This window comes from Leucopleurus acutus (assembly GCF_964270905.1).
Source record: "Leucopleurus acutus genome assembly, chromosome: 2".
In the NCBI taxonomy this organism is placed as follows: domain Eukaryota; kingdom Metazoa; phylum Chordata; class Mammalia; order Artiodactyla; family Delphinidae; genus Leucopleurus; species Leucopleurus acutus.
Genome location: NC_139143.1, coordinates 171874384 through 171901243, shown reverse-complemented (window position 1 = coordinate 171901243; position 26860 = coordinate 171874384). Strand labels below are relative to the sequence as shown.

General features: G+C 41.6%; 1 protein-coding gene across 1 annotated transcript; it reads right to left on the bottom strand.

The window, feature by feature from the left end:
- Window positions 1-3655: 3655 nt before the first annotated feature.
- RPA2 (replication protein A2) lies at window positions 3656-22060 on the bottom strand. Its single transcript, XM_082865680.1, has 9 exons — window positions 21849-22060; window positions 21503-21609; window positions 17708-17809; window positions 16674-16787; window positions 11350-11424; window positions 10506-10622; window positions 5845-5952; window positions 5576-5670; window positions 3656-4417 (listed from the first exon to the last, which is right to left on the bottom strand). Exons 1-9 carry the CDS (start codon window positions 21856-21858, stop codon window positions 4333-4335), a joined length of 813 nt encoding a protein of 270 aa, XP_082721806.1. The 5' UTR covers window positions 21859-22060; the 3' UTR covers window positions 3656-4332.
- Window positions 22061-26860: the final 4800 nt, after the last annotated feature.

The window sequence follows — 26860 nt, the reverse complement described above, 5'->3', positions numbered from 1 at the left end:
GCTTCTCAGGGAACCTGAGATATCAGCCAACTATTACAAGCCTTTAGAGGACCCTGGACAAGGTCTCTCAGAAATCAGACTGTGGACAAGGAGTGGCCAGGTGGGGACTGACTGGAAATAGGATAGACCGTGCAACAGTTTCCCTCTGGCTCCTCTGGGCCCAGCACCTTGCATTTGGCTCCTTCAGGTTCAGAGCTTTGGTATCAAGTAGCCAGCTGGGTTCTACTCAATCCTGCACCCCAACACCAGTTGTCCCACTTGTTAGTGCAGAAAGGAATCCAAGACATTACCCACCTCGGTGACGGCAGCACAGTGCCTCCTGCCTCTTGGTAAAGGGGACTCAATCCTGATGACACACTGCACTGAGAGCCTTCTGTAATGCTGGCCGCCCCTGCTCCACTCTCTCCTCTCTCTCGCTGTCCCCCACCCAGGCTCCGAGCCCCTGAGGGACCAGGACTGTCTTCCTCATCTCTGCAGCACCCAGCACATGACCGTTGTAGGTGACTGTCCAAGATTATTTCACTTTAAAAGCACAGAATAAAAATGACATCTGAGCTTCGGGAAAAATGATAAGAGATGATCACTTATTAAGTGCTGTCTGAGTACCAGACCCTTTACAAACCCTATCTAAATCAACTCTCTGAGGTAGACAAGGCCTGGTTTTAAAGATCGGGAAACAAACTAGTCTAGTGTGCTTCAGCGGGCAGGCTAGTCATGGGCCTGGGTCAGGATCCTTGCTCACCACCTACAAGTGATTTTAACCTCTCTAAGCTTCAGTTTCTTCACATGCAAAATGAAACTAAGTTATCTACGTCAAAAGATTGTTTTAAGGATCGACTGAGATAATATCTGTAGAGCATTTATCACAGTGCCTGGCTCATAATAAATATTCAGTAAACATGTTAGTATCATTACTGTTGACCAAGATCTGAGAGCTGCACCTGTCTCTAAAACCAACACCCCTTTCACATGCTTACACTGTCTCCTAGTCATGGAATTCATCCCAGTGTTTATACTGTGTTCCTGGGCTGTGGAGACAGAGCCAGTATAACGAGATAAGAGAAGAAATACAAGCCTGTGCCTATGCAGAGAATAACTCAGTTTCCAGGGTCAGTTAAGGCCTGTTTAGTAAGGTAAGACCACAGGCCTCACTTCCTAGAAGTAGTGGGACTTTGGTTTCTTGGGCTAATGCAGTCACGGAATTAAGCACCATGGTCAGCGGAGGACAGGGGAGAGACAAAAAGATGGAAGGAGTGTCCAGTGGAGGCGGGAGCCGAAAGAGGGTCAAATTCCCACTCCTGGATTCGAGGCACTACACCTGAGTGTGTCCTTCCTTTGCCTCCTAACATCCCTCTGGCTCTCTGGACCCATGTACTTCCCAGGCCGCCACACTCCAGCAGGGCATTCTCCAGGTGACCACCGAGCAGTGACTACGTGCTGCTGGGCCAGTCCCCAGTATCTAGCACCCATGCTCATCTCCACACCAGTTCCCACGCCCTCCTCCACAGACGCAATCTCTACCACACAGGAGGACCCTGAGGAAGAGAGTACTCTGGGAAAAGCAATAAGCAAGAGACAGAAAGTTCCTCCTTGGCACCGAACCCCTAGGGATCAGGACCCCATGCAAATGTCCACAGTTTCACGTTCACGTTTGCAGTTAATCTTGGCGCCAAATTGAGCAAGATCACAAAAGGGGGGCAGAGGAGAGGGGCCACCAGTTCCCACAAAAGGGGGTTTCTGAGTGGCCAAATGCTGCCATAAGGAGAAAGCCACCAATTTCATAGCAGGGAAAGCTGGGCTTAAAAGGAAAACACGTTTGAAAACCACAACTGTGACTGTCTTACTAGAGCAGTAAGGGTAGGAAGGGAATGGACCAAAGGCAGATACCACCCTCAGGGTGCTTTTGTCTTCTTTACCTCTGGAATAAACCGCTGGGTGGTGGGGAGGGAACTATAATGGGGCTAGGGATTCCCCCAAGCAGTGGTCTCCAAAGTGAGGACATAAGATGATTGACTGGGAAACAGAGAAGAATTACAGTTGACCCCCAACACGGTCAAAAAATCCACATACAACTTTACAGTTGACCCTCCTCACCTGCAGATTCAACCAACTGCAGATCGTGTAGTATGTGTTTATTGGAAAAAATCTGCGTATAAGTGGACCTGCACAGCTCAAACCGTGATGTTCAAGGGTCAACTGTATTGGTACATCCTTTCATATTTATTTTTAATATCCTTTTTCATTTCTAATTTTGAGTGTTTTGTAATATATATAACAAACTAATATAGTAACTGATATAGTAAATAACTGCTAACTAAATGAATATAACCTGGGGATGCATGCTCAAAAATTTATCGAGTTTTGAATTTCCCTCAACAACATTTTAAAAAACAAATCTATTAATTCACATAGGACACTAATTCTTACTGGCTTTTCTCTAGTTAAATCCAATAAAGTACCACTATTTCCCAAGGAGCCTCATCTCCCACTGTACACCTAAAGAGATCTTCCTGAGACTAGGCTAGACTCATGGCTTGGCTGTGACACTGGGGATTTCTGAGAACTTGGGTCATAGTGCTGTTCCTGCTGTCTCAACAATGTACCAAGAGAACACTGTATACCTGACATCCCAGGTGACGACAAATATCCAAAATGCAAGCTCCCCTGGCTTGAGCAGGTAGAAGCGCTAGAGGCTGGCGTTTCACTCTGCTGAGCAGTGGCCTACCTCGGCTCAGCCCCACGGGCCTTCATAGTGCTCAGAATCCACAGAGCTCCTGTGATACCGTGTCAATGCCAAGGTGGCAGGGAATTCAGTATCCCTGAGTAGCTACTCTGTGTTATTGGAAATGCTGAATCAGCAAGTCCTGGGACACCAATCTCTTATTTTGCTTTATATTCCTAGTAGCTGACCAATGGGTTGACACAGTAGGTATTCAATAAACACTCGCTGAGGGCTCCCCTGGTGGCGCAGTGGTTTAAAGTCCACCTGCCGATGCAGGGGACGCGGGTTTGTGCCCTGGTCTGGGAAGATCCCACATGCCGCAGAGCGGCTGGGCCCGTGAGCCATGGTCGCTGAGCCTGCGCGTCTGGAGCCTGTGCTCCGCAACGGGAGAGGCCGCAACAGTGAGAGGCCCGCGTACCACAAAAAAAACAAAAAAAAAAACAAAAAAAACTCGCTGAATTAATGAGTAAGTAGTTTTTGATTGCTAAATCATAGAATTCAAAATCAAAAGAAAAAGTGACTTCCACCCAGAACCACTGCTATTGCCCCCTTGCCCATTTGAGGGCATTAGCATGGTAACTAGAACGAGAAGTCCACCACCCATAGAAGTATCCTATCATGCATTCCATATTCAAATGTATATGCTTTTTTAAACCTGTTTTTAGCCACTGTTCTTTCTTTTAGGCAACAATCAAGAATGGACATACTTGCAAATGAACATATTGGTTGACTGACTTTTAAGCGTCTGCACAGCTCCCCAGATGGGAACTATCCTGCACGTACAGAAAATAACAACCACATTGTTGTTCACTGTCAGAAACCAAGGGAGTGGAGCCTTCTCCACACAGCTGCTGGTAGATCTCATTTAGAAACACAGTTAAAGCAGTTACAGAACTTTTATTTGCATGTTACACCTCATTAACTTATCTCTGAATTAGCTGAGATGATAAAGTATTAATTATTACAGTGTAAAAAAAGGAACATTTTTACAAGTTACTGCAATAATAGAACTATTTTATTAAGCATATGAATGTACTTATTTTGTACAAAACACGTATCTTTCTCTCTGCCCCATGAAGCCACCATTCTAGAACCCCATGCTTATAAAAACACACTTTGGGCAGCAATTATGACAAGGTGAAAGAAAGTGCAATTCTGAAAGTAACAACACATAACCACATAACCAAAGTGGGGAACAAAAACAGGCAGAGGTTAGTGGGCTTTGTGGCTAGCTCTCTGCTGACAGGCCCTAGTCCTGCTCTCAACAGGAAACAATTTAGGCATAAAAACTCCTGAGTATTATTTAAGTAATACCGCCCAACCCTTCTTGGTAGCATCCCTCTTCCAATTCCATTTATCCTGATATTGTAACTAATTTGTAAGTTCTTTAAGAAAGTCCCCCCTGGTTTACATCCCTGTCAGTTGCCCATATCCCTCTGAGCTTCAAAAACACAGAAGAGTAGTAAGTTTCAAAAGGATGTCAATTGAAACCTTTTATAGATGAAACCTACTACCTAGAAGTCAACCTGCCAAATATATGCACAGCTGGAGACGAGAGACTGCATAAAAGGTCCAGCTGGAAAATATCTCGGGTACCCAATTAGATCCAGTTATTCTGCATCTGTGGATTTAAAATGATCATCATCCACAGTGGAATAGATGTGTCCCTCGTTGCTTAGAAAATCCACAGCTTGCCTAGAAAGAAAGAAAAAACCAAATGCAGAAGAAAGGAAACTGCCTTTTGGATATGGCCGAATATGTAAACTTTACTCATTTCCCTACTTTCTATCTTAGCTGACAAGAATTCATGGCCATTTTGCTCATGGAAGGCTCTTGCAGGGAGAAACACCAGTAAAATTACAAAACTGAGGTAATCCTTGGAGACAAAGGCTTTAGGGCTGCCTTGGATGCCTCTCCCAAGTTGTGTAAAGCAAAGAAAATAGGACCTCACTTAAATACCAGTGTAAGCAAACTGAAACCAGGATCTAAAGCTATAGTTCCGGTTGCATATAATGTCTCCCAATATAAACAGCTATATAAAAAAATAGCTCCTCACTCATCCACCGACCCTCTCATTCCCTTCTGGGAAATCAAGTTGCAAGAAGGAAAGGAAAGGTCTTTCTAGAAATGGTATGACACCTTCAAATCCTTAAAGGCCCTCAGGGTCAGTGTCAGTAACATATTTAATAAGAGTAACAATTTATAGAGCACCTACTATTGTGACAGACATTCTGCACCTCATCATCACAGTAACTCTAAGATAGGAATTATTATCCTCATCTCATAGGACAGGAAATGGAATTAGACCTGAGTATTCTTTTCTATCGAGACCTAGAATATCAACTGATTTATAGTAACAACTATCACAAACACCATAATACTCAGTTTGTTTGATTAGTTCATTAGAATCAGGAAGCTGCTTGTCTAACAGGTTATCAGGACAAGGATGTTGGAAGGACTGTCTAATGGCTTCAGGTCCAGATAGCCTGAGGAACACTGCACAGTGGGGACAGCAATGCCAATGCAAATGTACACCTGAGGACTAGGAGTTTAGGATCTCATTCCTCCAGACTAAATTCCACGAGAGGTATCTGGTCAATTTTTGCTCAAAATTACATCCCTTGCACATAATGGTACTTAGTATTTGCTGAATGAAAAATGAATGAGTGAAGTGACAGGCAGCACCATCTTTGTGAGTCCTTTTTCTACTTTTCCATGACTGAACAACTTCGCTTTTGTTAGTCAACAGTTTTTTTTTTTTTTTTTTAAACTTACTTCTCATTACCGGGAAATCCTGGTGAGGGGAAACGGGTACAATTCTGGAGCCCTAGTTCACAGAAACCAAATACTCACTTGATGGAGGGTACGGTCATGTGTTGGAGCTGATTCTTGAGATCCTGAAAGTTCAATCCTTCAGGCCTTGGGCAAGCCTTAATCAAATTCAGTACCTGAAGATTCAAATCAGAAAGATTTTAGCAACTACTCTGAATCAGCTCCCCTATGTAAGCCAGAATCCCTTTATAGGAAAGAAATGAGTCAGGTACTTAGCACCATTAAGGAAGTAACATAATTTACAACTAACTGTCTGTGTCTTGCATGTCTGGAGCCACTCAGCTGTTTACCTGGTTCTGGGCCACAGTGAGGCCATTTGTTGGCATGAAGCTATTCCCACCAAAGTTCCCAGCTTCACCCATTCCTGGATTGCTGACAGGTGCTCTCCCTGCTGAGGGCTGAATTAAGAAATAAGTTTACAACATTAGTAAATTCACCAATTTAAACACAGTCCTTGCTCTTTTAAATAGCTTAATAAATAGTTTACAAAAAAACAATTTAAGCAGTTTTTTTTTTTTTTTGGCTGCGCCACACGGCTTGTGGGATATTAGTTCCCTGACTGGGGATTGAACCCAGGCCACGTGAAAGCGTGGTTAGAGTCCTAACCACTGGACTGCCAGGGAATTCCCTAAGCAGAGTTTTCCCAATAACAACTGCTTCCCTTGGAAAGGACAGCTATTATCTAATGAGTATTTCATAGGAAGATAAAGTCGTTCTCTGAAGCATATCACATCAAACTGAGAGAAAGGTACTTCCTGGATCCTCCTTTTCTTTTGTGATGTGACAGGAACCAGAGGAAAAATAGCACTGAGAAGAAAATTACTGAGATCTGCTATAGTGGTATCTACCTCTGGTGCTTCAATCATGCAAGCATTTACTGAGTGTCAACTAGGCATGAAGCATTACAAGGAGAGAAAAGGAGACATAGTTCTCATTACCCTCTCTTTTCTTCTTTTTTACCACCAAACTTTTAAAAAATAATAGATTATAGTCACTGTTTACATTTCCCAGCACTATTTGGATTCTCTCCAAATATACCTCTGAAACAGTTCTCACCAAACGTACCAATGCTTATCAACCAACACAGCCAGTAATCCCTTTCAGTTCTCATAACACTTGACCTCTCAGAAGCAGACACTGCTGACCACACCCCTCTTGAAATGTACCCCTCCTTAGGCTTCCTGACACCATATTCTTCTGGTTCTCCACTTAATTTTCAAACTATACCTTCTCAGTATCCTTTCTCAGCCTCTTTGTCTACCTGTCTTCCAAAAAGCTGATAGTTCTCTCAGGATTTCATCCCAGACCTCCTCCGAGGCCACAAATCCTCGTTACCAACCATCTACTGAAGACCTCCACTTAGCTATCTCACGCACTTCAAAATAAAGTTTACTTTCCTCCCCAAACCTGCTTGCCCTGGTATATTCCATTTCTATTAGTAAGTCCAAGCCCAGTCCTGTAGACCTTGGCCATCTTTGAGTCTCCACTCGCTTACCTCCCACAGCCCGTCACCACAGCCCATCACCACAGCCCATTAATACAGCGTTCAGTGGCTCGAACTGATCCTCATCACCCCTGATCGCCTGACTGGTGTCTCAGCTGCAAGTCTCTCCTATTCCAATCAACCCTCCTCACTGCTCCAAGTAATAACTTCTGATCATGTCTCTCCTCCACCTAAAAGCTTTCAGCTGGCTCCCCCTGCCTGTGAAAATAATATAAAACTCCTGGATATTAGACCGACTACAACTAGACATCAAAGTCTGTATTTTATTCTTGACCATCCCCTTTCAACACAGGGAATTCTTGCCAGTCACACACACGCCTCTGACATGTTATTCCATGTCTGGAATGCTCCTCCCCTCATCTGCTTGGGAAACACCCTTCTCATCCTTCAAAGCCCAACTTAATTGTCACTGCCTTTGTGAAGACTTCCCTGACATCCCCCCAGGCCAAAGTTAGTTGTGTTCTTCCTTCTTGGCTCTCACAGCATTTGGCCCATTCCCTCTCATAGTAGCCATCGCACTGTTTGCCTGTCACTTTCTCCCATAAGCCCCTTCAGCTTTGCACAGTGCCTGGTGGGCAGCAGGTGCTCAGTCAATGTTTAATTTATTGAACTGAATAAAGATGACAAAAGATTAAATATGTTAAGTACTCATTACAAGTAAAAGAGCATTGTGGAAGCTCATCAGTGAATCCCATGCAGTCAAGAGACTCATTCATTCAACAAACGTTCATTAGGGCTTCCCTGGTGGCGCAGTAGTTAAGAATCCACCTGCCAGTGCAGGGGACGCGGGTTCGAGCCCCGGTCCGGGAAGATCCCACATGCCGTGGAGCAACTAAGCCCGCGTGCCACAGCTACTAAGCCTGTGCTCTAGTGCCCCTGTGCCACAACTACTGAGCCCACATGCCACAACTACTGAAGCCCGCAGGCCTAGAGCCCGTGCTCCGCAACAAGAGAAGTCACCACAATGAGAAGCCTGCACACTGCAATGAAGAGTAGCCCCCGCTCACCGCAACTAGAGAAAGCCCGCGCACACACGCACAGCACGGAAGACCCAACGCAGACCAAAAAAAAAAAAAAAAAAACATTAAATGCCAATGCTTCGAGGTCATTAAAAAAAAACCCAAAATTCAGTCATGGTCTCCTGTTTTCAAGCTAGATGCCTTCACGTTGCTTGCTGGTGAGACAGAAGTCCTATTTTATGATCCAGTAATACTGAACTGAACGCTATTTCTTCCCTGGATACCTCTGCTGAAATGACCTCATAAACATGCTTCAGGTGCGCCCCTGCTCCCATATGTGTATTTTAAGACTTGGTTTAGGCATCACCTCCTCCAGGAGGCCGTTTTTGATGTCCAGGTCAGGACAGGAAACTCTTCTCTGTGGTTCGACAGCATCCTGCACTTGCCACTCCTCACTGCTTAAGTGATCTGAACCCTCAATGCTTAAGGCAAACTCTTTGAGGGAAAGGATTATTTTATTTACTCCTCAATATAACTGTCTATACTCACAGCTTCCACCCATCCTCACTTTAAAACCATTTTTATCACAGAACATTTGATATATATGTATAGGTTATGAAGTATAGTCATAAAATAAACACCCTAAACTTTCTACCCAGTCCCATTCTTTTTAACCCACATTTCCCCTAACCATTGCTGAAGCCTCTCTTCTGAAGATCCACGTTTCCAAATCCGACGGACCTCTCTCATCACCTTACTTGACTTCTAGGCAGCATTCTACTGTTGAACTCCACTCCCTCCTTAAAGTACTCTTTTCAGAATATTCTACAGAACCACATTTCCTGATTTTCCTCCTGCCCAACTGGCAACTTCTCTGACTTTCTCTGGCTCCTGCTGTGCCTCCAGACTCCTAGCTCTGTGTCTCAGAGCTTAGGTCTCTTACCTCTTAACTCACTAGTTACCTCCTCTCATCCAAGGCTTTAAATACCATCCACACAATGACTCCCAATGCTCTCTCTCTACCCCTGACCTCTCCTTTGAGTCCCAGCTTTATACAGTCAGCCCTCCATTCTGGTCTCCATTTGGGTGTCTGACACGTTGCATTTGCTAAGTCCAGAACAGAACTCTGGAGTTTGCCCTTCAAACCTGCTAGCTTCATCTAGTTACTCAAGCCCCAAACCTAGGAGTTATTTTTGTACCCTCTCTTTTCTTTATATCCTGTATCTAAACCATTAAGTCCTGTCAGCTCTACCTTCGAAATGTATTAGAATCCAATCACTTCTTACCCAGCTGCTGCTACCATTCCCCAGAATTACTTCTGTTGCTATTGTTGGTGCCTCATAGTCTACTCTCCACACAGCAGCTCAAGTGAGCTTTTAAAAAGGTAAATCAGACCACATCACTTCCCTAGTCAAAACCTTCTAAAGGTTTAGTGTCAATTAGAAAAAAGTAATCCTTACTATGGCCTACAAAGCCCTACATGATCGGGGTCTCGCTCCCTTGCCTACATCCCTGTACCACCTCCCATGTCATTTGCTTCACTCCAGACAGTCTGGCCTTCTTGCTAGTCTCAAGTATGCCAAGCTTGTTCCAGTCTCATGGCTTCTGACACCGCATGGAATGTTCTTCTCTCATTTAAAATTATACCATTCTTATTCCCTCCATCACTGTCTTCTCCTACTCTGCTTAATTTCAGAGTACCTATAACTACCTAAAATTATATATTTGTTTTCTTGTTGATGGTCCATTTCTCTCAAGAATATAAATTTGAGGGCAGACACTTTACCCATCTTGTTCACTGCTTTATTCCCAGGGCCTAGAATAATGATTGGCATATACTAGGCTCAATAAATTGAATGAATGTATCTTTGTATCCCCAGGGCTTAGCAAAGTGCTTGGCACAAAACAAGAGGCAACAGCTCCAGTCCCTCCTACTGTAACCAGTCTTCCACCTTGCCACCAGAATCATCTAAGGGCACTCTAATACTCAGATCAGCAAACCCATTATGTGGTCCTAGATGGACTTGCCAAACTGAATATGTACCACAGAAAATGTTGAGAAATTTCGATATGAAGCAAGAAATATAGTTGCAGGGACAAAATAATGGTGCATAAATAATCCTGTTTAGCCAATAGGTTGGAAGGAAAGCAGCAAAATGCTATCTTAGTTGGGGTTTTTCTCTGAATATGGACTGAAAATCCTGAAGCTAAGAGCTCAGCTGATAATTATGTGTCTACACTTGAAGCTTGTCTTGGCCTCAGCCATCCAAGCCACCGGGGTTAGAGGAACTTGTAATTTTGAGAGGAAAGTGTTTCATCAGGAATAAAATAACACAGCAAAGCTCATGGAGAAAATTTTTTTTGAGGACTGAATGATGACTTTCTTGTGGCTCAATCTTCAAAATGTCAAGGAAATCAAAGCCGGAGCACAGAAGTGGTTTAGGTTTTTTCAGGGAAGAGAAAAAACGACGAGAATGAAGCTGCTCACCTGGCTGTTAGACTTGCTGAGCATCATGTGTGCATTGACTACTTCCAGAATATGTGTGGTGAACTCATTCATATCCTCCAGGGGCATGATCTTAAAGGCTACCAGGCTTTTCTTGTTCTATTAAAATAAAGAGAGAAATGTGAACAAATAATGAGCACATTCAAGTCAATTTCAGGTCAAAACATTGTGGCTCCTTTCTTGGTTATAGCATTTTACTAACTGAGGAAAATGTGTTATATACTGAAAATTTTTAACTCAGAGTTAATCCAAAAACAGTCAATGAAATATAGTCAAAAGAACAAAACTAGCACAGAGATGTTCAATGACTTTCCCAAGGTTATACAACCAGAGTCTAGTCTCCAAATCCAGTGTCCGCCTTCTACACCTAATGAATGCCATAGATGGCAACTGTAGGCTGAGATCTTGTTCTTTCTCTACCTTTCTGTTTGTTTTATATTGAGGAAGCCCATTATTTCCTTTTGAAGAAGAAAATAATGAATTAACTTCAATATAACTCCCATTAAACATAGAGACTTACTAAGTCTTAAGTATCCTAAACTTAGGCATGACCCCAGAAACTGCTTCATGCAGATACATTTTTTCCCCCCCCCCGTACGCGGGCCTCTCACTAATGTGGCCTCTCCCGTTGCGGAGCACAGACTCCAGATGCGCAGGCCCAGTGGCCATGGCTCACAGGCCCAGCCGCTCCGCGGCACGTGGGATTCTCCCGAACCGAGGCACAAACCCGTGTCCCCTGAATCAGCAGGCGGACTCTCAATCTCTGCGCCACCAGGCAAGCCCCGTGCAGATACATTTTAACTGTCGTTTTTTTTCCTGACTTTACCTGAAAAGATCTCAGATGACCAGCCACTTTCACATATGTTTCTGGAGGAACCACAGTGTTTTCACTGCTGGCATCCTAACAGAAAAAATACAAACACACCACTTAGGTTTTAGTGATGCTGGTGAAAGCCTCTTCAAAATTTCTAAATTATGTACAGAAAGAGAAAGTTACAAAGTAAGAGCTAAAGGATCCTAATGTAGCACTACCTAGTTTGCCCTGCCTTTTAGAATTTAATTTTTAAAAAATAAAACCAGGAATTAGAATAAAAATATCCAAGTTCTATGTTATGCACATCAAAAAACAAGCAAACGATTATGGCACTCTCATTCAGTGTTCTTAGGCACACAACTTTCTGGTGGACATACTTATTGGCATAGCAACTGTACTTTTAGAAATTTAAGAAAATAAAGAACATGTATTAAGATTTAGCTTTAATATGGTCAACTAATCTATGATAAAGGAGACAAGGATATACAATGGAGGAAAGACAGTTGCTTCAATAAGCGGTGCTGGGAAAACTGGACAGCTACATGTAAAAGAATGAAATTAGAACACTCCCTAACACCATACACAAAAATAAACTGAAAATGGATTAAAGACCTAAATGTAAGGCCAGACACTATAAAACTCTTAGAGGAAAACATAGGAAGAACACTTTTTGACATAAATCACAGCAAGTTCTTTTTTGATCGACCTTCTAGAGTAATGGAAATAAAAACAAAAATAAACAAATGGGACCTAATGAAACTTAAAAGCTTTTGCAAAGCAAAGGAAACTACAAACAAGATGAAAAGACAACCCTCAGAATGGGAGAAAATATTTGCAGACGAAAGATTAATCTCCAAAATATATAAACAGCTCATGCAGCTCAATATTAAAAAAACAAACAACCCAATCCAAAAATGGGCAGAAGACCTAAATAGACATTTCTCCAAAGAAGACATACAGATGGCCAAGAAGCACATGAAAAGCTGCTCAACATCACTAATTATTAGAGAAATGCAAATCAAAACTACAATGAGGTATCACCTCACACCAGTTAGAATGGGTATCATCAGAAAATCTACAAACAACAAATGCTGGAGAGGGTGTGGAGAAAAGGGAACCCTCTTGCACTGTTGGTGGGAATGTAAATGGATACAGCCACTATGGAGAACAGTACAGAGGTTCCTTCAAAACCTAAAAATAGAATTACCATATGACCCAGCAATCCCACCACTGGGCATATACCCAGAGAAAATCATAATTCAAAAAGACACATGCACCCCAGTGTTCACTGCAGCACTATTTATAAGAGCCAGGTCATAGAAGCAAGCTAAATGCCCATATATAGACGAATGGATAAAGAAGATGTGGTACACATATACAATGGAATATTACTCAGACATAAAAATGAACGAAATTGGGTCACGTGTAGAGATGTGGATGGATCTAGAGACTGTCATACAGAGTGAAGTAACTCAGAAAGAGAAAAACAAATATCGTATATTAACGCATGTATGGGGAACCTAGAAAAATGGTACAGATGAACCAGTTTGCAGGGCAGAAATTGAGACACAGATGTAGAGAGCAAACGTACGGACACCAAGCGGGGAAAGTGGCTGGGGGGTGGTGGTGGTGGTGTGATGAATTGGGCGATTGGGATTGACATGTATACACTGATGTGTATAAAATGGATGACTAATAAGAACCTGCTGTATAAAAAAATAAATAAAATAAAATTCAAAAATTCAAAAAAAGAAGATTTAGCTTTAGGAGTATTCATCACAGCATAGTTTTGAATACTAAAACATTTAAAACAACCTACATATCCAACAAAAGGTGCACATTTGTATAATGGATTAGTTTATACTGCTGCAAATGATAATGCAGAATTCTATTCATTGTCTGTGAAGACCTGCTGTGACTCATGGAAAAAAGCTTATTTCCCGCAAGGGGAAACATATACATCAAAACGTTAACAAAAGTTAACTTGGATAATTATAAATTATTTTAATATTTCTTTTTGGGTTTTCTAGACTATGTACCTATTATTAATAAGAAAAATACATAAGCTGACTCAAAGCTCTTTTTGATTATAAAATACACGACTATAAAAAAACTAGAATATAGAATGTATGTGTTTAAAACTAAAAAACACCCCAATTCCCATTACCTGGAGATTATCAACTACTTGCATTTCACTCTACCTATTATTTTACATAGCTGTATATATACCACAGATAAAAGTTTGTATTCTCTCAAAGAACATTTTAAAACAAGTTGGAACTAACACAACATTATAAATCAACTATACTGCAATAAAAATTAAAAACAAACTCTTGCAAAAAGTAAAGCTGGATCTATACTTCTCTCCTTTTACCAAAATACATCATTTAATTATAAAAAGACTTAATCATATATAGAGATATAAAAAGAAACCACAGAAATTATAGAAGGAAATATGAATTGAAAAATAATCTGAAACAAGGAAAAGCTTTTCAAAGTCAAAAGACAAACTAGAGAAGTCATATAATTATGATAAGAGGTTAATATTTTTCAGGCTCTTGCAAACAAAAATAAATATCCAAACACTCCTGGGGAATCAAAGGACTTTAGACAACTAAAAATCCACCCACAAATTAACACTGAATAAAGTTAAAAAAAAAAATCCAATCTCACTAAAACCAGAGAATTACGCACAAAAAATGAGAAAATTCTCAATGACAAGACTATTTTTAAACTATGATACAAAAATTTAAGACTCATAAAACCTACTGTTAGGGTGTTGAGAACTAATGGGGAACTCTCATGCACTAAGTAAATTGGTACCTATATGGAAGGCAATAAAAAATGTAAAAACGTAAATGTAAGATTAACCAAAAAAGAAAGTAGAAACATGTAAAATGTGTATTTCCTCCAGAAAACCTAGTTTAAATTGATCTTAAGGAGATTATCTCAATCATGAAGAGATGTACACAAAGATACTCACCGCTGCATTGTCTATAATAACAAATGATGGAAATAAGCTAAATGTTTCCTGACTGGGTCTATAAGTAAGGGATGATATATCCTTATGATGGAATAGGCAGTCACCAAAATTGATGATGTAAATTTGTATTTATTGACATTAAGAAATCAGTTCCACTACATAGTTTTGAGCGAAAAGAGCAGATTACAGAGCAGTTGCAGATCATATTATCCTTTATGTAAAACTGTAAGCATACATCTCATATATGTACAGATATGCAGAGAGAAATGTCTGAAAGGGTATTTCCCAAAATGTGTTGTAACAGTAGTCATCTTTTGGATGTGGGGATTTCAGGGGATCTTTAAATGTTTATAAGTGAGCACCATACATTTTGTATGAGCATACAGTATTAGGCATCTCTAGTAACTACCTTCCCCCTTGATGGCAGGGACTGTGTCTTTTGCATTCTTTGTCTACCTGGAACCAAGCAGTCTGGTTCAGAATCAGTGCTCCAATAACAACTGTTGAATGAATTCTCCTGTATTTTTCTGAGGTCCAAAAAATAAAGAATGAATAACTATGAAGTTAATTCTTCACAGACGACTTGTGGTTTTTGAAGCAAAAATAGCATACAAAGTATGCATTATCCAAATGTTCTATAATGAATGTATTTTAAAAACAACATAAAAAACCAAGAGGCCTCTGCCCAATTAAAAAATAAAAAGGGGGCTTCCCTGGTGGCACAGTGGTTAAGAATCTGCCTGCCAATGCAGGGGACACAGGTTCGATTCCTGGCCCAGGAAGATCCCACATGCTGCGGAGCAACTAAGCCCATGTACCACAACTACTGAGCCTGTGCTCTAGAGCCCGTGAGCCATAACTACTGAGCCCACATGCCACAGTTACTGAATCCCATGTGCCTAGAGCCCGTGCTCGCAACAAGAGAAGCCACGACATGAGAAACCCGCGCATCACAACAAAGAGTAGCTCCCGCTCGCCGCAACTAGAGAAAGCCCGCACACAGCAACAAAGACCTAACACAGCTAAATAAATAAATAAATTTTTAAAAATAATTAAAAAAAATAAAAAGGGTAAAAGGAATATATTTTCTTTAAGTCTATTTTCTGCATGTTTATACATATACTCATATATATGTTGCTTTGCAAAAATGGGGCCACACCATGCATACTACCTTTTTTTTTTTTTTTTTTGCGGTATGCGGGCCTCTCACTGTTGTGGCCTCTCCCGCTGCGGAGCACAGGCTCAGTGGCCATGGCTCACGGGCCCAGCTGCTCCGCAGCATGTGGGAACTTCCCGGACTGGGGCATGAACCCGTGTCCCCTGCATCGGCAGGCGGACTCTCAACCACTGCGCCACCAGGGAAGCCCCATACTACCTTTAACATGCTCTTTTCCTCTCAACAATTTATGGTAAACAATTCTTTGTGACAATACATACATTTCTACATCATTTGCAGTATTTTAAAAAATATACCAGGATTTAATTAATAATATCCTACTGCTAACATTGAGATTCCTTTTAGTTTTCCATTATTATAAATAATGATGATCAACAATCTTACAACTGAATCTTTGCGTGTATTTTTAATTATTCCTGAATGCAAATTTCTGGCAGTGGAGTGGTCAACATTTCTGAGATGATTTTGATCATCGGCTGATTTTTGAGAAAGGTGATGCTCATAACATCAAGGTAGGGCGGTATCCACTTCCCCAGACAAACAGTGACAATTCACTCCATAAATTAAGCGCCTACTGCTCTCAATAGAAGTGGACATTGCCATTCTCTTTTCTCCTTTGCCAATTTAATAAACTAAAAATGGTATCTTAATGTTAAGTAAACTTGCTTTTCTTATTGTTGTTGCAATTTGTATTTCATCTATTATGAATTACTTGTGCATTTCTTTGCCCGTTTTCCTAAGGTGTGGTTGCTTTTTCCTTTTTGCTTTGTAAGAACTTTCAATAATTGAAAATTTTAAATGTTCGTAATATTTTGCAAAAAATTTTCCCACTAATTTAAATAATATTTACTCAGGGCCCACTATGTAACTGGCACTGTTCTAGGTGCTAGGGATACAGTGCCTACATAAAAATCCTTGTTCTCACAGAGTTTACATTCTAGTGTGTCCCGTCACTTGCCCTTTAACTTCGTTTATAGTATTTTGGGAAGTTTAAAAGATTTTCAACTTTTTATGACATCAAATGTATTGGCCTTTAATGTCAGGGTTTCTGCCTTTGATGTCTTGCTTATGTTTTATTTTTATAATAAGATCCACCTTTAAAAAGTAAGACTAAAAAAGTTCAACATCTCCAAAGTCCCAGAGTAACCCCACCCTGATTCAAAACCAACTACTTACATCTGTGTCAACCCACTGGCGAACATCCATGGGTGCAGCCGTCATGTCATCTATTTTGTAAACAATGTTGGTTGCAGCCTTCTCTGCATTTCTGATTATCCCCACAATAGTGACCTAGACCAGGAGAAAAAAAAATTTGGTTTTCTTGGAAACCAAAGCAACACTTCTGTATTTTCTTAAAAATATTTATTTATTTATTTATTTGGCTGCACTGGGTCTTAGCTGTGGCACGTGGTATCTTCATTGCAGCATGCGGGATCTTTAGTTGTGGCACATAGGCTCTTAGTTACGGCATGCAGGATCTAGTTCCCTGACCAGGGATTGAACTTGGGCCCCCTGCATTGGGAGCATGGAATCTTAACCACTGGACCACCAGGGAAGTCCCTATGTTTTTTTTTCATAAATTTATTTATTTTAGGCTGCATTGGGTCTTCATTGCTGCGCGCAGGCTTTCTCTAGTTGCAGTGAGTGGGGGCTACTTTTTGTTGCAGTGCGCGGGCTTCTCATTGCGGTGGCTTCTCTCGTTGCAGAGTATGGGCTCTAGGCGCACGGGCTTCAGTAGTTGTGGCTCGCGGGCTCTAGAGCACAGGCTCAGTAGTTGTGGCGCACAGGCTTAGCTGCTCCACAGCATGTGGGATCTTCTCAGACCAGGGCTTGAACCCGTGTCCCCTGCACTGAGGCGGATTCTTAACCACTGCGCCACCAGGGAAGTCCCCTATGTGTTTATTTATTTTTTTTGTGGTAAGCAGGCCTCTCACTGTTGTAGCCTCTCCTGTTGCAGAGCACTGACTCCGGACGCGCAGGCTCAGTGGCCATGGCTCACGGGCCCAGCCGCTCCGCAGCATGTGGGATCTTCCCGGACCGGGGCACGAACCCGTGTCCCCTGCATCGGCAGGCGGACTCTCAACCACTGCGCCACCAGGGAGGCCCACCCCTATGTATTTTCACCCCTATGTATTTTGTTGAGATGTTAGTTTTATCTCATTCTTCATTCCTATGATTAAGTGACTCTTCCACAAATTATTTTTACTTACCTGTGAAATCTCAACATTTCCAATTCTGAACACTTCATCAACCAGAGTAGCAGAAAGCAGCTGAGATATGGTACAGGGTACAATATGCTGAGCTCGGGCTCTCTGAAAAAAAAGTATGCATACATCCAATTAAGAAAATAATAACTACTGTTCATTTAGCACCTGCTATGTGCCAAGCACTTTACATATATTATAACATTGAATCTTCAAAATGCACCTCATTATCCCTGCTTCACAGAGATGAAAACCAGGGTTATATAGCTAACAAATGCCACACTTTAGATTTCAAACCCAGGCTTGTCTGACTCCAAAGCTCCTGATGAATGGATAAGTTTGTGCGGTACTAGGGATCACCAAAATGAGTAGGCCAGAGTGCAAACAGCATAAGGAAGATGACCTGCTTCTGGAACAGACTTTTAAAGGAAACCCCACCTTTAGGAGCTGGCTTTTTATCACAGATGAGATGGTACTCAGAAGGGGTTTGAGAGATGGCCAGCAGAGACAGAACATTGGAGTTGTTCTAACTCTCATGATAAAATATAACAGAAAGTTAGAGGTACAGCTTTAGGATAGATGTTCTGACATCAAATGTGAGTATGGGGAAAATGGGATAAGGGCTTGGCCACACTGGACATCTTAAAGGAAAGGGACAGGAGGTGATGGGCAGAAGAGGACACCCAAATCACATCCAGAAGCAGCCTAACACCAGCATAAATTCTTATTTTTGCCTACCACTGGGCAGAGGTTGTTTGGGGAACATAAAAATGAGTAGAATGGAATAGGATTTGCCTTCAACATACTCCTAACTTAGGGGAGGTAAAAATGTAAATAACGAGCCTGATCTTGATACACTATAGAATGAGATGCTCTATGTAGGATCTCGGAAATATTTTTGGCAATTTCAAGAAGAGGGAGCATTTAGGCTGGACCTTGAAGCACAAGAATTTCGACAGTGAAAAAATAGTGGGTAGGGAATATGCATTATAGGCTGAGGGCAAACATGCACTCTCATACACTCTTAGAGGGACCATGTACAAGATGGAAAAAGCATGGTGGATTAAAGATTACGGTTCTTCCTGTTGGAGATCAACAGGATATAACCCAGTAACTGTTCCACATGTAAGACTGAACATAGCAGACTCTTGGTCTTCATGGATTTAGCAGTTGAAGCTTATCCCTGAAGGTCCATGATACTCGCAACATTTCACTTTGCTGAAGCCTAATTTTGAATGGTGAGTACTGCCAGGATGGTAGAAAGTAAGCCTAGCCAACTACCAGCACACATGTCACAACAGGCAGCAGCCAAGCTTGAGTGTAAAGATTATGGCTCTACCACTCAGGAGCAGTGTGTTCTTGGTCACATTTCTCTATTCATCTGTACCTCAGTTTCCTCATCTATAAAACTAGGAATAATAAAATCATTAAAAATCATTATGAAAATTAAATATATGGTGAAGTACCTAGAATAACTGGCACACTGTAAGCACTCAATAAACATTAGGAATTATTAGGTCAGCTATTGTTCCTCACTCTTTATAGCTGCAATAGCTTTTAACAAGGATATAAAGGAATCAACTGTTTTTCAATTTTACTTTATAGTATTTTATAAGTGAAGTTATATGCTATATTAGTATTTATATATTTAAAATTTTCTGAGGTCCCAGGATTTAGCTCTCATAATCTACTATACAGTTTTCACCTATCACACCTGAGATTTTCATTGTATCTTCAGCATAAGAAAACTAAGAGCCACTGTGGTAACAGCAGCAAGAATATGGGCTTTGGAGCCAGAAAGTCCTACAGACCTGTGTTCAAATCCCAGCTCCACAGCCCTGGACACACCACCACCTATTCTATAAAATGAGGATATCTACCTTTTGAGTTGTAAATGAAATATATAATGTATATGAAAATGCTAATCCCAAGCGCCACATGTAGTAGGTATTCAATAAATATTATTACTCCTCAGGGAAAAAAGTTACAGATGGGTAATTATTGAGGTGTTAGTAAATACCTTCAAATTCAGCTCAAATCACAGCAAGTTCTTGTTTTTTAATGAGCACCTATTATGTGCCAAGAACTGATCACAAAGAGTTTCCAGTTTGTTCCAAAGAGATTCACAGAGAGGGTGTCAGCACAAGTACTGATATGTTTAATTCTGAAAAAAATTCTTTTCTAGCTGACTATGAACCACTGGCTACTCTGACAGTACTATAAAAAACCCACCATTTTTAAAGGCAAAACATGGTATTAGAAATTTCACATGATTCAATCAAATATAACAGGTTTATAGTCAACAGGAAACAGTTTAGATAGAGTGTTTATCTAATTTACTGTGGAAAAGGCACTAGATTTAAACATAAAAAGACCTGGGTTTGAAACTCCAGTTTATAACCATCATTGTTCTCTGAAAAGCAGTCTTAATACACAGCCCCAGGGAGGGATACTGAGATTAAGAATTCTAACAACCAGAATGAAGAAAAATAGTTAAGATAAAGGAGAAAAGATGAGAACCAATGATCTATCTTTTGTTTTTTCCTTTACAGCCTCAAGGAAGACAAAGTTAGAGGACTTGGAGTCCCCTCTGGTCTTCCTGGGAAAAAGAAAATTACAATAGACAGAAGTTGCTCATCAGATTTTGGATTTGTGCAGCATCAATGTGTGGACTAACTAGCTATGCAAGCTCAGGTGTCCCTTAATCTCCCTGAGCCTCTGTTGTGCAATGCAGTAAATAATAATTAACTCACAGGATTATATAAAATAATCATATGAAAAATATAAAGCAATGCCCAAATGTATGGGAATTATCAATGGATTTTTTTCCCACTGACACACCCTTGTGAATTACCAGTTTAGGTAAAAGCTTATCAACCTGGACATAAAACACAGAAGCTACTAATACTGAATCTTAACACCAAATCCTATATTTTTTAAAGGATGAAATCAACAGCAGCTATTAAATTGAAACTCATTTCTGAAAGAGTGAGTAACAAGCATTTGGACAGCTTTTTACAGATCACTTTCTTATACATTACCTCATTTATCAATTCTCAGAACCACCCTGACATGAGTAGTACTAGTACTATTATCAGATGAGAAAAATCAAGGGCCACCAAAACCAGCAGTGGAAGCTGCTTCGCTAAACTCACACCACCAGTTAAAAGGCAAAGTTGATTCTGGACACCACATACTCTGGCTCCAATGCTCAGGTTCTTTTTAATAATACTCTCTGGGACCATTTACTGAAAGCAACTCTGGGGCAGGTGTAATTATATATATATCATAATATTAAGTCTCACAACAACCTTGTAAGGTATCTATTATTAATCCCATTTAGTAGGTGCCAAACAGATTTCCAAGAAGGTATCATTTGTCCAATGATACCCTGCAAGGAGTGTCAGAGCAATGGTGGATCATAGATCCACTAGACTTCAAAGACCATGTTCTTTCCACCGCATTAGAGCACCTCATTACATTTCATTTAAAAACGACTTCCAATACATGAAAAATGTAAACTAGGCTATACAAACAAGTTCACTTTTCCCACAAGGTTGATTTCATTAGTTCTATTGGTAAATTTCAAAATAAAGGCAAGGAAACAATGGATGCAAAATTAGGGGAATTTCATTTTTCAAAATTACAGCACTCAATTATAAGATTCGATAAGATAATAATTGACAATTATCGTATCAGCTCAAGTTTAACACCCTTCCTTCATCGCATAAATTTTCTCTCACAGATGAGTCAGTAGCTTCCGGACAGTATAAGATAAAACGAAGTACGCTTTCAACCTACAGATTTCTTTTCGGCCTGGGAAGGTGTCGGTGATCCAAAGCCCCCAGGGGACTGTGTGTAGCTTCCGGTTCCCCCAAAAGAGGAACTGCTATAGCTTTCAAATCCACCTGGTTTTAAACAACAGCGGCATTAATACCTGTTCCGCCCTCCAAGCCTCTGAAAAATCCACAGGACCCCCAGACTTCACCCTAGCCACTTCCAGCGTCTCCTTAACCTCCCCCCGACCCCGCACGCCCCCGCGGCCGGCCCCCGCCCCTCCCCCACCCCCGCCGCCACAGGCCTCTCCCACCCAGCCCCTTGCTAAATCCTTCTTGCGGGTCTCGTAATCCGCCCCACTCATCATTACTGGTCCACATCTTCGTCACGATTCCCTCAGGAAAGAGTTCCAGAAGGTTCCGGTCTGGTGGGTTCTCCTAACCGCCTCCGAGCCCTGAGGCGGCCGCTCCGCTATATCTACTTTTCGCAGGAGCCACAAACTCCTTCCCGCGAAAGACGGAGCCAGTCAGCAGCCAGAACTCTTCTCGCTTCAGCCAATCAGTGCTCACGAATCTTACGCCTTTTCCCGTCTTCTCCAGCCGCGCTCCCGAAAACGCGCACTCTGCTCTCGGGAGGGTAGGAAGCCTCTGCGGCCACCGTTACTAAGGGCAAAATAGATTGCGCAAGCGGAAGTAAGGCTGAGGGACGTTGTGATAGGACGGTGTCTCAAAAAAATAACCAATCAAGATGATATTTCCGCACCTCTGGCCGTGTAATCCCACCCCCCGTGACACCTTACATCACTTCCTTTGTACGGCCTCCTCCTGTTCCCGCCAAATTCTTCCCAAGCGACGCCTTACCCTAAAGGGTTGTAGTAGAATTCCTGCTTCCGCATCTGGGCCTGGCGATCACGCAGCATTTGCGCACCCCGGGAAGTCACAGTACTGGCTTCATGGCACCTCGTGGAGTTGCATGTTCTTTTCCTTAAAAAGCCAAGTTCAGTTCTTTTATTGCCACCTTCTCGTCCTGATTTTCCCCAGTGAGGCAATGAGAAATCTACACTGTCTTTCCCAGAATGGCAGAAGATCTGAGAATGACATCCCCCCAACCTGTTCCTCACCCCGCTCTAATCCAGTTTCGCATCCTCGGTTGCTTCAAGTATTCTTCATATAACACAGTTGTGTCCCTACTATAGAGAGTGGAACACGTCTGTCAGTTCTTTGCTCTAAATACTACTATACTGTTAGGACTCCTCCTCCCTCCCCCAATTAATTTATTAAAAAATATTTATTGGGCTTCCCTGGTGGCACAGTGTTTGAGAGTCCGCCTGCCGATGCTGGGGACATGGGTTCGTGCCCCGGTCCCACATGCCGCAGAGCGGCTGGGCCTGTGGGCCGTGGCCGCTGAGCCTGCACGTCCGGAGCCTGTGCTCCGCCCACAACGGTAGAGACTGCAATGGTGAGAGGCCCAAGTACTGCAAAAAAAAAAGAAAAAAAAAATTTATTGATGTCTCTTTTGTTCCCAGCTCAGTGCTGGCCACTAGGATTCAATGGTAAATAAGATAGACATGGTCCCGGGCTTTTGGGCCATTGTATTTCCTTTGCTAAAACTGCAGGCACTGTTTTTTTTTGTTTGTTTTTGGTTTTTTTTTTTTTTTGGCTACGTTGGGTCTTTGTTGCTACTGCACGGGCTTTCTCTAGTTGCGGCAAGCAGGGGCTACTATTCGTTGTGGTGCTCAGGCTTCTCGCTGCGCTGGCTTCTCTTGCTGCGGAGCACGGGCTCTAGGCGCGCAGGTTCAGTAGCTCCACGACATCCGGGACCTTCCTGGACCAGGGATGGAACCCGTGTTCCCTGAATTGGTAGGCGGATTCTTAACCACTGCGCCACCAGGGCAGTCCCGCAGGCACTGTCTTAAATATTTTACATTAATTAACTCAGTCCTGTGAGGTAGGTAAATACTGCTGTTGTCCCCACTTTACAGATGAGAAAACTGAAGCTAAGTTGTGGGCGTCTATACTGAAGCCCAGGAAGTCTGATTCTATCAACCAGTGTAGTTAGTATACCTTCTTGAACATCCTAGACCTGGGGCACAAACTCACATGACAACTGGGCTCAGGCAGGAAAACTGTAAATATAGTGGATTGAATAATAGAGGGGAATTTTTTTTTTAATTGAAGTATAGTTGACTCACATTGTGTTAGTTTCCGGTGTACAGCAAAGTGATTCAGATATATATATGTTCTTTTTCCTTGTAAGTTGTTGTTTTTTTAAATTTTATTTTTTTATACAGCAGGTTCTTGTTAGTCATCCATTTTATACATATTAGTGTATACATGTCAATCCCAATCGCCCAATTCATCCCACCACCACCACCACCCCCCTCACCGCTTTCCCCCCTTGGTGCCCATACGTTTGTTCTCTACATCTGTGTCTCAATTTCTGCCCTGCAAACCGGTTCATCTGTACCATTTTTCTAGGTTCCACATATACACGTTAATATATGATATTTGTTTTTCTCTTTCTGACTTACTTCACTCTGTATGACAGTCTCTAGATCCATCACATCTCTACACATGACCCAATTTCGTTCCTTTTTTATGGCTGAGTAATATTCCATTGTATATATGTACCACATCTTCTTTATCCATTCGTCTATCTATGGGCATTTAGGTTGCTTCCAAGACCTGGCTATTGTAAATAGTGCTGCACTGAACACTAGGGTGCATGTGTCTTTTGGAATTATGGTTTTCTCTGGGTATATGCCCAGTGGTGGGATTGCTGGGTCATATGGTAATTCTATTTTTAGGTTTTGAAGGAACCTCTGTACTGTTCTCCATAGTGGCTGTATCCATTTACATTCCCACCAACAGTGCAAGAGGGTTCCCTTTTCTCCACACCCTCTCCAGCATTTGTTGTTTGTAGATTTTCTGATGATGCCCATTCTAACTGGTGTGAGGTGATACCTCATTGTAGTTTTGATTTGCATTTTTCTAATAATTAGTGATGTTGAGCAGCTTTGCATGTTCTTCTTGGCCATCTGTATATCTTCTTTGGAGAAATGTCTATTTAGGTCTTCTGCCCATTTTTGGATTGGGCTGTTTGTTTTTTAATATTGAGCTGCATGAGCTGTTTATATATTTTGGAGATTAATCTTTCATTTGCAAATATTTTCTCCCATTCTGAGGGTTGTCTTTTCATCTTGTTTGTAGTTTCCTTTGCTTTGCAAAAGCTTTTAAGTTTCATTAGGTCCCATTTGTTTATTTTTGACTGGGGTCAGTCAGGAAAACTGTAAATATAGTGGATTGGATAATGGAGGGGAATTTTTAAAACTTTTTTCTCCACAGTAAGAAAAGCAACCACACAGGCATAATGGTAAATAGCAACTGACATGAAGAATATGGGGTCAGTGTTGCCAGGTCATCTTAAGTTTTTTTAGCAGGTACCAGAAGCCTGCATTTTTATGTAAACATTTCAGAATTTTGTTTATAAGTAAATTTAAAAATTAAAAGGAACTTCCCTGGTGGCGCAGTGGTTAAGAATCTGCCTGCCAATGCAGGGGACATGAGTTCGAGCCCTGGTCCAGGAAGATCCCACATGCTGCGGAGCAACTAAGCCCGTGCGCCACAACTACTGAGGCTGTGTGCCACAGCTACTGAAGCCCGTGCACCTAGAGCCCGTGCTCCACAACAAGAGAAGCCACTGCAATGAGAAGCCCGAGCACCACAATGAAGAGTAGCCCCGCTTGCTGCAACTAGAGGAAGCCCATGTGCAGCAACAAAGAAACAAAGCAGCCAAACAAACAAACAAACAAAAAATTAAAAATGCTATGTAGGCCAAAGAAAAGGTATCTGTGGGCCAGATGTTGCTTGTGTGCCGTTTCTTTCCTACGTAAATTCTGTTAGCGTCCAAATCATTGCTGAGAAATAAACAAGATACAGCCAAGAAGAAAAGTCATATCAAGATAACATTATTATATTAAGCCTAAGGTGATTGAGACTTTCATAGTGTGACACGTAAGAGCATATCTATGATATGTAGGATTAAATGTTAGCAATTAAGAGTAATTGGGAAATTTAAGATGTGGGTTCACTTGGAGTAGTCAGCCTCATTTGCGGTTCAACTAGTTATAAATTCAGCTGAGAGGATCCTACTTTTAAAAGTAAATAAAATGAAATATGAATATCTTAAAATATAACAATGCAAAACGTCAAACTAAGGTTTTTGCAAATCTTTTCAAGAGCTTGATGATCTGATAAATTGAGCAGAGGGCTCAGTTTTCAATTAGCGCTAAAATGATTAGTATTTACCTTTTGTTTGGGGAGGGGCAGTGAATTCTCTCAAGGTTTAGTTTTATCAAGTTGAAGTCTTCCTGTCACATAGAAGGGATTTCTGAGAAGTCTTCCGTTTCCCTCTCCAGGTAGACTGCTATCAGGGAAACCCACAGCAAGACTGAGAAAAGGAGAAATCACCCTTTAAAAGCAATCTGGTGACACATCCATTAGGATGGCTACTATTTTAAAAATAGAAAACAAGTGTTGGTGAGGACATGGAGAAATTGGAAACTTTGTGCACTGTTAGTGGGAATGCAAAATAGTGCAGCCACTATGAAATACGGTATGGCAATTCCTCAAAAAATTGAAAATAGAATCATCATATGATCCAGCAGTTCCATTTCTGGGTATATACACCAAAGAACTGAAAGCAGGGACTCAGTTACTTGGACACCCATGTTCATAGCAGCGTTATTCACAAAAGCCAAAAGGTGGAAGCAAACCAAGTATCTATTGACAGATGAATCAATAAACAAAACGTATGGGACGTACAATGGAATATTATTCAGCTTTTAAAAAAGGAAAGAAATTCTGATACATGCTAAAATATGGGTGAACCTTGAAGACATTATTCTAAGTGAAATAAGCCAGTCACAAAGGACAAATATTGTATGATTCCACTTATATGAGGTACATAGAATAGTCAAATCCATAGGGACAGGAAGTAGAATAGTGGCTACCAGGGGCTGGAGAAAAGGAAGAATGGGGAGTTATCATTTAATGGGTATGGTTTCCACTCGGGAAGATTAAAAATTTCCCTGCTTCCCTGGTAGCAGAGTGGTTAAGAATCTGCCTGCCAACGCAGGGGACATGGGTTCGAGCCCTGGTCTGGGAAGATCCCACATGCTGCAGAGCAACTAAGCCTGTGCACCACAACTACTGAGCCTGCGCTCTAGAGCCTGTGAACCACAACTACTGAAGCCCGTGGACCTAGAGCCCGTGCTCCGCAACAGAAGAAGCCACCGCAATGAAAAGAATGCGCACCGCAAGGAAGAGTAGCCCCTGCTCGCCAAAAAGCCCACACGCAGCAACGAAGACCCAACGCAGCCAA